Source organism: Pteropus alecto, unplaced genomic scaffold (assembly GCF_000325575.1).
Source record: "Pteropus alecto unplaced genomic scaffold, ASM32557v1 scaffold121, whole genome shotgun sequence".
In the NCBI taxonomy this organism is placed as follows: Eukaryota; Metazoa; Chordata; class Mammalia; order Chiroptera; family Pteropodidae; genus Pteropus; species Pteropus alecto.
Window position 1 is genome coordinate 4,261,267 of NW_006434369.1, and position 11,671 is coordinate 4,272,937.

An 11,671-nucleotide genomic window follows, 5' to 3' on the forward strand; every position below is an offset into this window, starting at 1 on the left:
CAGTAAAAAGTCAACAGTAGAGATGCATGTTTAATGTTAAATTACAAAGATAAATTTCATCAGAGGGCACAATATTGCCAACAGAATCAGAGGTCTCAAATTTTTTTGTCTTTCACTCTACTTTGAATCTCTTATTTATTATTTTTTAGGTCAAAGGTTTGTATGGAATTAAGCCTTAATAAGATAAATCAATTTTTCTATTGAAATGTGGGATCACAGAAAGTTAGTTCCATCACTTCTCACTCTGTTTGATACTTCTGAAGTAAAGATAACCCCCAAAACACACCATTCTCTGCCCTACCCCCACCACTTAGACTTGTGTTTTCTCTACAGACTCACTGACGTTCTGCTATGGCTAAAGCACTGGCTGGAAGCCTGGGGATACAAATAAGGAGCTGCCCTCCAGAGACTTAAATTACTCAGGAGGCAACAAATACACAAAAGTTTTTTAAAAGATCTACTCCTTGATCTTATCATTTGTTGTGTTTCACAGATTAGAGCTAATTTCCCTAAACATTTCAGTCACGCTTTTTGGCTTTAGATGAGAGAAAGCTGGATCTGATTTAAAAAAAAAAAAAAAAGGAAGAAGGAAGGAAGAAGGGAGAAAGAAAAGAAAAAAGAAAAGAAGGAAGGAAGAAAGAAAAGGAAAGAAGGAAGGAAGGAAGGAAGAAAGGGAGGGAGGGAGGAAGGAAGGAAATAAGAAAAAGGTCCAAAGTATTAAATTCCTGGTTCCACTGCCATTTGGAACTAAGTTGCTATTGCTCAAGGTCTTTTATAATTATAAAATTGAAATAAATGTTTTAGGAAGGCTCAATCAGGCCACAGGTTATAGGGCTACTCCTTTTTTTAAAAAAAGAATCACAACGACTCTAAAACTGATTGTGAAACTGAGAATTATAGAGAATAGTAAGAGATTTTAAGAGGTATCTTATGGTATACAATTATCTTTATCCTGCCAACAAAGAAATTACAAATCTTTCAAAATCATACCAGGACATTCCTTTTTAACTTTTTATTTTGAAATAATTTTAGACTTACAAAAAGTTGCAAAAATTGTAGAGTTCTTCAATGCCATTCCTCTAACTTCTCCTAACGTTAACACCTTACATAACTGTAGTTAATTATTAAAGTAACAAAATTTTCACTGATACAAAATAATTAATCTGTAGGCCTTATTCAAATTTCATAAACTGTCTCATAATGTCCTTTTGTTTTTTTTTCACTCCAAGATCCAGTTGAGGACACCACTTTGCATTCATTTGCTGCGTCTCCTCAGCCTTCTCTTACCTGAGGCAGTTCCTCAGTCTATGTTTGCCCTTCATGACCTTGACATACATGAAAAGTCCAAATCAGTTATTTTGTACGTTCTTGCTCCACTCTTTGTAACTGACAAAGTCTCTTATAGGGAGATATTGTGAAATTCTGCAAATATACTACTTCTCATCATACCTTTGCCTACTACTTTTTGTAGCTATCGATAATTCTTGCCTACAAAAATTATTACTGTGCTATTTGCTTAACAATGAGTTTCTATACCCATCACTCATTCATTAGAATTCTCCTGTAAGAAAGCGCTACCTACCTTTTCTCCTCCATTTATTTGTTTATTCATCTATTTATTTAAGTCAGTATGGACTACTGATAATTATTTTACTCAGTGTGTTCTAATCCATTACTAACCAAATCCTTATTCAAGAACTAGAAACAAAGAAATTTAAGTATCTTCTCAACTATCAAAAGACCACTTCCTTCAGATCAAATACTAAAAAAAATCCTTAACGTGATTTAAAGTTATTTTTTGCTATTTCTCCTTTGAAATTTGTGCTTATCTACTCTGTTAAAAATCTCTCCTCCTTTCCAAACATGGAAGACTTTTCCTTCCCATTATCATTCTAGAAAATCTTTCCAAAAAGAAAAAAATATATTAATTCAAAGAGAAAATAAATTCAGTTTCATTTACATAGAATAAGAACAATACAATACAAAGTTACTAACTGCCTACAATCACCATCTTTTTTTTTTTTCTTGTAAAAATGAACCTGGGGATACTTATTAAGTACCTAGTTCCTACTCTGCTAAAAAGTTTTCACTTTCCATTCCACTCCTCCTATAGCAAAACATAACTAGGGAAGTAAAATATACCTATGTGTGTGTGGGTGGGGGGGTTGGGGGGGTTGCTGTAACTATTATATGTAACAGTTAATGGGATACATCCACAATTGGGAAGAAATGAAAAGCAAGGCATACTCTATTTACCATTAGTAACTATGACTATAATAGCTGAGCAGACCTCACCACCTACATTGAAACTAGCCCTACAAAAAGCAAAATTAAAAAAGGTGCAGATGGTGGAGCCTGCTTGCCAGAAGAGCATTTATGCTAAAAGCGGTATGTGTTCCCATAAGAAATATTGATAAATATAATGTATATTGCCTTTTAGTTAGAAAATAAAATAGTTAAAACAGAGAAGCTAGGGATCAACTTCATGAAAGTACTGTCCCTCAGGCTTAGAAAGCCAGGACAGAAACAAGAAAAAATGTCCAGACTTAACTTAGGTCTGGCCCTTGAAATCATATCTCTGCTATAGTTGCTTTTAAAAATTAAAGGACCAGGATGAACATGAAATACAACAGGTCAGTATATCTGGAGGTGGAATTGACTACTAGTAGATAATTACAGCAAGTCAAGATTTTGGCAATTCCTGAAGTGTTATGACTTGCAAAACTACTGGCAAGAGAAACAGTACTATGTCTTATGGGTGTCTCATCACATTAATACAGAAACTAAGAATGTTTCCTATCTCAACCCAGAAAATAAAAACTGTATTTTCCTAACAGAAAAGAAAAACGGCATGTTCACCCAAGCTCATCTCCTTATCTATATTATATACTACATATCGAACCCTGGTCGTTAAAACAAGAAGGCATCATTGTCTGAGAGCCAGAAGGCAGGGTCCACTTGGGAAGCGAAGGATGCAGAGACTGGAATTCCAGGGCCAGGAATCTTTTACACAGTTCCCTGCAGAGGGCTGCTTTTGCTATTCCTTTTTCACCTGTTCTGCAGAGGCTTCAGTACATCTTCCTTCATCATTCCTTGCCTTTTCTTCCTCTGCTCATCTAGGGAATCAGGGATACACCTATGTGCACATCCTTGTGACACGTTCAACCCATTGCTGCTTATTCTTCTTTCATTGGTCTTTAGTTAAAGAAGCTTAGAAACATTATTCTCCATTTATATGCAGTTTTAAAACAAAGTTTAAAACGTTCTAAAACAAAATTCAGCTGAGAACCTTAAAAATGTCTATTCACTTTGACATAGCAGATTCCTTTACCCTTCGCCATCTCAAAGTTTTACTCTTATGGGTAAGAATCACAGCACGTTATTGCAGCCAAAGGTTATCATTAGAAGCAGACTTAATCCCTTCCCATTCAGATCCTGAAACAGTAACAGAAGTATGGCCACTTGCCTGGGCATCCTCATCTTTCTTCTGCCCCTGCTTCGCACTGTGATGATGGGAAAAAAGAGTGTTAAGAGGTGGCAAATGGAGGGAGTCAGTGCTAAAGGGTGATTTGGGGGAATATATGGATCTCTAAAATTCCAGCAGGCTTTACCAAAGCCACCCTTAACGAACATACCATGTAAGTAAAAACTGTTTATTTTGCAAATGTAGTTTCAAATTCCCTAGCACTGCACGCCCACCTTCTACCATCCCTCTATCATAGTTCTCCAGAGTGCCCCACTAAATCCCTTCCTATGGAATTCTGGAGCCCCCATTCTTGGCAAGAGCAGCTACACCTGTCCTTCCTCTGGTACATGCTGTGGCACCAGCAGTAAAAGGCAGGCTGGTCACTTCCATGCCCCAGGGCTTGGAAGGAGGATTGGCGGGTGAGAAGCTATTTCCTGCTTTCCACTGGCAGCAGGAAGAAGTTCAATTTCTCAGGCCATATCACAGTGGGTACTACTGTAATGGGTCATGTGCTCACCATTCAAATTTTATATGGTCCAGACCAACGGTTCAGGCTTGCCCAGCAAGTGGTGATACTCTACTTCCCTAACACTGTAAGGGATCTATTTAAAGTAGTCATCCCCTTTTTAATAATGCTACCGACTTCAAGGAAAGGCCTTGCCTGAAGTAATGCTATCAGAATAAACAATCTGTGCCCTGCCTTTCTTAATTCCATGTTGGACAAGATCCCTGGATCAAGGACATCAGAAAAGCCCTATAGCGCAACAGCTGAAAGTACCAGAGGACACAAGGAAGGAAAGTTTTACTTTTCCCTGGCTCCCAGTGGAGTAACCTCTAGCCACAAGCCCTCCAGAGGCACTTCCTCCCAACAGCTTCAAGGACACTGAAGGGGAAAAGCTGCCTTTTCTACTATTTCCTGCATAAGAAAATAGTACTTAAATTGGCCATTAAATGTTTTACTGATGAAGCTATTCCTGATAAATAAGAGACAGAGCCACAGCTGAGCCAATCTGGAAGCATTAAGAAGGCAGGCAGGTCCTAAAGCCTGCAGGAGGCAGACAGATGGAGCACAGGCAACTGTGTGAACTAAACCCATGCAGGAAAGCATTCAGAGGTTAGAGCTTAAATGCCTTGTGTCCTTTGAAGATGAAGAAATGCTAAACTTACATGCATTTTATAAGACAATGAATGATGGAGAACCATATATTGTAATGTAATATAAATAGCAGCAGGACAAAGGGAACTTGAGCCTTAACCAGAATTATTTTTAATAAGTAAAGTATATTTACATGTTACCTGTATAATTAAACATTTTCTTAAAGGCAGAAAAAGTAGTTATGGATATAGATTCCAGTCAAGCATAATGTAGATAAGCCCCATTGTGAATATATTCAAGTTAATATTTAGATTAAGAGGTATGTATTATAATAACTATATGTGAGGAAAGCTTGATGTAAAGCAAGTCAGAAAGGAAGGTGGTACAGCCCAAGTTCATGTGTGTGTGAAAGGAGTAGTCCCATCTAAACTGATAAAGCTACCAATATCTCTAATGTAATTTCTTCATTTCTCATTTCAAAATGAGAGATAATCACCACCACCCCCACCACTTTTTTTTTTACTGTACATTCCTGCCCATCTTCAATCAGGCTCTTAGCAAGACCAGTAAGTACAGAAAGGTCCATTAATGGGCTGGAGTGTCTTCTTGCCTAATGGAAAACAGACTTTAATAAATACCATAGTTTCATTTGGAATAAGTTTTTGTTCTGTTTTTCAAATACTCTTGTTATTTTTAAGAGACATCATGAGTTTGTTTGGTTTTAATACAACTTAAAAGTAAAATTGTTTTTAGAGTAAACTGGGTAAAAAATCAGAACTTGGAAAGCATGAATGACAACGGGTACAAGAGGAAAAGGGTAAGAATTAAAAAGGAGAGGAGAACTGCAGGGAATATGAGAAGAAACTGTCTATACTAAGAAACTCAGAAAAGATAAGCTCTGTTCTAGAGAACTGAACTATGAGACAAACGATGGCCTATCTTCACTCACCTGCCTGAGCACATCAGCCCTAACATTTGATATCCAAAGTGTCAGTGACTAATGGTCACCATTCATTTAAAAGTCTAGAATAACATCACGCAACTGAACTTGCTGCTGTGATGGAAATGTTCTATTCTGTGCTGTCCAAGTGGTAACCACTAGCCACATATGGCTACTGAGCACTTAAAATGTGATTACTGCAACCAAAGGAATAAATTTCTTATTGCATTTTATTTTAATTAATTTAATTATAAATAGCTACATGTAGCTAGTGGCTACCAGATTGGACAGCCAAGTCTAGAATATAGGACTGTGATCCATTTCTAAGGCTTATATTGAAACTTCACTCAACTATTCATTTCATTTATATTTATCAGATTTTGCAAGCATGAATTAAATAAGATTTCATATGAGACACAGCTCTTGCTGTCTGCTCCAACTCACGCTTTTTACTTTTATAATTATTTGAGTCCTTCTCAGCTTAATGTCTCTCTACTAGATCAGGAGCTACTGTGAGGACAGCACTAGGCCTGTGTTATTCACCTCTCTTTCCTGGCCTGGAATAGGCCCAGCACACTGCACACTCTTAATAAACACTTGTTCATTGATCAGACATCAGAGAAGCAAGTCAAAAAGGAAGCATCCTTCTTGGAAAGATTATGCCTAGAAAGATGTCCCTGAATACCTGAGACTCATTTTAAAAACCATTTCTGGGTTGTATAGATCAATAGTATTCCTGGTAGCTAACCTAATCTTTCTCCACTTTAATTTTCTTCTACCTATGACTCACATTAAAGTAAGCAATATTTCTCATCATAGGCTTTACATATTCAATATTAGATTTTAATTTAAAAATCCATTATTTCAGGATTTTCCTAATATGAATCACACCTAAACCATTATGTATTCCTTTGGTTCTTCCTGAAAAAAAAGCACTGCAAACTCACTTGTACCACTTAGCCAATATTCCATAAGCTGAACACAGGACATGCAAAGGCAGATTAATTGAAAATGGTCTATAATACCTTTCTGACTGCTTTGCTTACAAAACAAAAAATACACGTGTAAAAGCATATTTATTTGTAAATGAAGCATGTATACACACAGGCACACACACACACAGATGCACCCAAATATTTCTATATTTGTGTGTGTATGTATACACACACACACACACACACACACACACACACTATAGAGCTTCCAATAATCAAGTCTTTCAGCACATTCTTAAAGCCATAGAATTATGGTGGTCAGAAAGAAATGAAATAGAATTCTAGCTCTTCTACTTTTTCAGATATGTACTTTTGAACAAATTACTTAAACCCTCTGGACCTCAGTTTTATAAGTTTGTTGAAGGAATTAGACGGTACACTGGCTACGAAAATAATGGAAGAATGCCTGACGCACAGCAGGTGTGCTGCGTTTGCTGAATGAATAAAATTTGATCTGTTTCTTAGGACCTCTTTGAGACGCTTACCCATTCCCTAAGAATGGACAAGAGTTGGTTATCTTCTGATTTAAAGAGAGCAGGACAGATTAAAAGCAGAGTTAAGGGCCAGCTACTGAACAGGAATTGAAGAAACAAAGGAAAGAGTAATATCACAGTCTTTAGAAAATATGAGAACTCAGTCAAAAAAAACAACTCTGATAAAGATCGAATGAAAGGCCTTTCTCGGCTCTTTGGAAATGGTTAGACTCAGGCTACCTTTGTAGAATCAAATACATAGTTTATTGTCCACAACTGTGGCTAAGCTGTCGTCTGTTTATATTTAAAGTATTAAAGATCACAAGACAAGTGGGGAGGGGAGGGAGAATGGCGTAGATGATAGAGGCTCTGTGTCATTCATCTGGTGACCAAATCAAAGTTGTGATGGAAACAAGGAGCAAGCAGCAGGGAAAAATTGCCTGGGATCTAGATGAACAAGCCGTACAACTAGGAAGAAATCCAAGAAATTACCATGCAATGGCAGAAGGTAGGACAGAGAGAGGACGAGGAGCTGCTCAGTCTCCAGCCGCTAAATGAGGCGGAGGCTGCGGTAGCGGCAAGGGCAGAAACCTCTTAAAAGGGCCATATCCACAAGTGGATTTTCATGGTGACAGACTTGCTAGCTGTGAGCACCAGTGCCAATTCGGCTGCGCACAGGGGGCAACAGGGACTTACAGAGAGACATTGTTGGAGTGAGGGCCAAGGCCAGACTCACTCTGTAGCTCTGTACAAAAGTGCCGGTGGTATCCATTGTTCCCTGGTGAGCCCTCACTCCGCCCAGTGCACGGACACAGCACTGCCATAGCTGTGACATCATCAAACTGGATAACAGAGGTTGCTCCACCCAGAGGATTCCCTGAAATGCTGCCTCTCTCAACTCACGGCCCCTCCCAAGCCACATCCAGGTATATGTATCTTCAGCGAGTCAGGTGCTCCTTGCTGAGCAGTGCCTAGACTCACACCGGAGGCAGCTGGCCTCAGTTTCTGGTGTGGCCTTTTGAGGCAACTATAAGCACAGCATCTGTGGACTGCTTGCTGAATCTTAACAGGTGGCCTCAGAGGGGTAGAGGTTTGGGCTAAATTTGGCCTGCAGCTAACCCCCTCTCAGGACTGTGCCACTGGATACCTTCTTCACAAATCCACACTAATAAGACAGGGAGACTTAGGAGCTTTGCTCAATACATAGAAACAGACATGAAAAGGCAGGCAAAATGGGAAGACAAGGAATCAGAAACCATGTGAGAGAACAGAACAGAGATCTAGATATAATGGAGTCAGGTAATATAACAGATGCAGAGTTCAAAACAATGATTATAAAGATGCTCAATGAACTTAGGGGAAGAGTAAATGAATTCAGTGAGAACTTCAACAAAGAGATAAAAAACATAAAAATGGAAATGGAAATTATAAAAAGGAACCAGTCTGAAATGAAGAACATATTATCTGAGATGAGAAATATAGTAAATGGAATAAACAAAGTGAATAAAGAAAAGTATCAAATGCCCTATCTTGAGAATGGGAAAGCCAAGGGGACTCAATCAGAATGGTGAGAGATAAGATGCTTAGACTATAAAAATAATTTAAGGAATATATGGGACACTATTCTCAAATATCCATTTGATCGGCCTACCTGAAGGAAAATAAGATGTTGAAGAGATGTTTGAAGAAATAATGATGGAAAACTTCCCTAACCTGGTGAAGGAAATGGACAAAACCCTAGGAGGCTCAGAGAATCCCAAAAACCAGGGATCCAAAGAGACCCACACCAAGACATATCATAATTAAAATGCCAAAGGTTAAATACAAAGAAAGAACATTAAAAGCAGCAAGAAAAAAAAAACAGATAGTTACCTATAAGGGAACACCCATAAGACTGGCAGCTGTCTCAAAAGAAACCATGCAGGACAGAAGGGCTTGGCACAAAATATTCAACAGGATGAAGACCCAGGATCTACAATCAAGAATATTTTATCCAGCAAAGCTATCATTTAGACCAGTATTACAGGAAATGTTGGAGGGACTTCTTTAAAAAGAAAAAACATGTATCAAAAACAGGAATAAAGAATGGTAACAACTACATTCCTATCAATAAGTACCTTAAATGGAAAAGAATTAAGTGCTCCAATTAAAAGATAGAGTGGCTGAAAGGATAAGAAAAGAAGACCCCTACATATGCTGCCTAGAAGAGACTTGCTTTAGATTAAAAGACACACACAGACTAAAAGGAAGGGGATGGAAAAAGATATTTCTTTGATGGAACTAGAAGGTATTTAAGTCTGACAGAGAAAGATAAACACTGTATGATTTCACTTAAATGCGGAATCTATTGAATAAAAAGAACAAACTAATCAAAAACAGACTCACAAATATAGTGGACAATTTGGTGATGGACAGAGGGGTGGGGAGATTAGGGGAATAGGAGAATGGGGTGAAGGGTTAAAGAAGTACAAATTAGTAGCTGATGGATGGTCACGGGGATGGGGAGCATGGCATAGGGAATGCAGTTAGCATTAACATGTTGGCTAGGTGGAGGGTCAGGGGAGGGAGGGAGCAATTGGGCAGATCATTTTATGAACTATATGGATGTCTAACCAATGTACTGTATACTTGAAACTAATTAAAATAAATCAATTTAAAAAAATAAAATAAAGATCATAAGACCACTCCCTATTCAGCCTCCAAACCTCACATTTGGTAAATTTGATTTCTAGATCTTTGCCTATTCTAGAGTTTCTTCAACATTCAGATAGCACTTATAAACAGAACAGTGGTAAATAACAGCTTTAACAGTTCGTATAAAGAATCCAAAGCTATGTAGCAACAAAATACTCCTTTAAAAAGTTAATTCTAGCTTTTGTTTCTAGACTCCCTGGTAGGGAAGTACATTAGAGTAAAGATCCTAGGAAATAATGTCAACAGGAAAGAGAGGAAGATCATGGCACTCATCCATACCTCAGCTTCCTGCAGGGTCCCATGGTTTAGGCACACCATGTCAGGGCAAGTGATGGGAGATCCACATCCTTCTCGGATTGCCAGCTGCATGTACTGCTTCAGGCACTGGAAGTTAAAAAAAAACAAAACCAATTATCCATTGTATTACAGTAGCACAGAGGTTACAAAACCACCACTGCCTCTTCTTCCTTACTTGGCAGTCCTCAGGCTCTTGTACTCAGGAAACATAAGTTATCACAAGTATGAATACTAAGAGCCATCACTTTGGGAAAAAAAATGCAGAGACAGGCAATTAATTATGTATGACTTCATCCTAAGAATATTGAGTTTATTCAAGGCAACAAGTCAAATTCCTGTATGCTCACACATTTTATCCACCACAGAATAGGAAAAAAAGAAACACTTTTACACTAATGGCAAAAGCCTTCTTTTTACTTTTTTTTTTTTTAACTTACGTGACTTCCCAGTTTCATTTTTATCTAGTAGTCCTCTCTCTCTCAAAGTTTGCCCCAAAATAGAACTGCGACCCTCATGCTAAATTAGTCAAACAAAATCAATTGGGATTAAGGCCCTGACTTATTCAGGAACACCTTGAACAGCAAATACACCTGGAAAAGATAATGTCAAAGACAATTTGGGAAAAAGAGATGTCCCCCCATTGAGATTGTTTGTTCTGATTACTTGAGGCAAGGCCTTTGCTTAAAGTCAGTAGTCTTGCTTCTTCCCCAAAACTATGGGCCTTGGTAGATGTTATGATGAGGAGGTATGAATAGAATCTGCGTAAAGAAGAAATTGGGTAGAAAAAAGAAACCCAGAGAAAAGAAGAGCTAAAACCCCAAGGACAAACTTGATCTACTTATTGCTGGTTGCACCTGGATCTTGGGCAGTGGGTGGAGGTGTGAGTCAGAATGAGAAGGTAGGAGAACTGATAGCATTATGGAGACCTCTAACACCTCCCTTCTCCTCCCAAACGATCCACACATGCCCACACAAAATTAGTTCCAGAAGATAAAACTCTTAAGAAATCCAAAATCTGGCTCCTCAATTTCTACTAATTTGCTAATTGGTCAGCTTTTTTCTATACGCACAATAAAGAAAAGCAAGCTCAGTGTTTGAGGAGGATATCCTCGAAATACATAAGCTAGCCAATGAATTAATGACTCTCATAAAGTGATTATCTATAAAGTGGGCTCAGATCTTTCAAATTGATACATTAAAAATATTGCCGATGCACCAACCTTTTACAACACCTTAAGTATTACACAAATTCTATGTTCAGAACACTGATGACATAATTGTGAAATCTATTCCTTTCATTGACCATCTTTACTCATTTTCTCCATCTGAAAATAAAAGTAATATCACAATTGTATTATTTCAGAAAAAAATCATGATTTTACCTGATTGAACTTAGTTACAGTGTACTCATGAATCAATGACTAGGGCAAACCGTTTAAACCATATTTGTATCTCTTCAAGTATTTATTCCCTTCTTCATGGAGCCCATTTCTTCTAAAATATTTATCACAATAAATAAATAAATAAATAAATAGATAGATAAATAAATAATAACCTAACTATCCAAAATAGAATAACATGTATATAAATTATGGCAAATTCATGCAATGGAATGCTGAAGAATCATGAAAAACATTTTCAAATGATGTTTAAAGACATGAGAAAGTGCTCATTATTTAGTATGAATTGGGAATAAAAGATACCTGGAAA

The 11,671-nt window shown here is 37.6% G+C and overlaps 1 protein-coding gene across 1 annotated transcript in view; it reads right to left on the reverse strand.

Annotated features, from left to right (window-relative positions):
• The window catches only part of RNF144B (ring finger protein 144B), a 59,775-nt gene that overhangs the window by 20,693 nt on the left and 27,411 nt on the right, over positions 1-11,671 (reverse strand). The window contains exon 2 of the mRNA XM_015587278.2: positions 9,944-10,048. Coding sequence (XP_015442764.1) covers positions 9,944-10,048 — 105 coding nt within the window. The remainder of the gene's footprint in view (positions 1-9,943; positions 10,049-11,671) is intronic.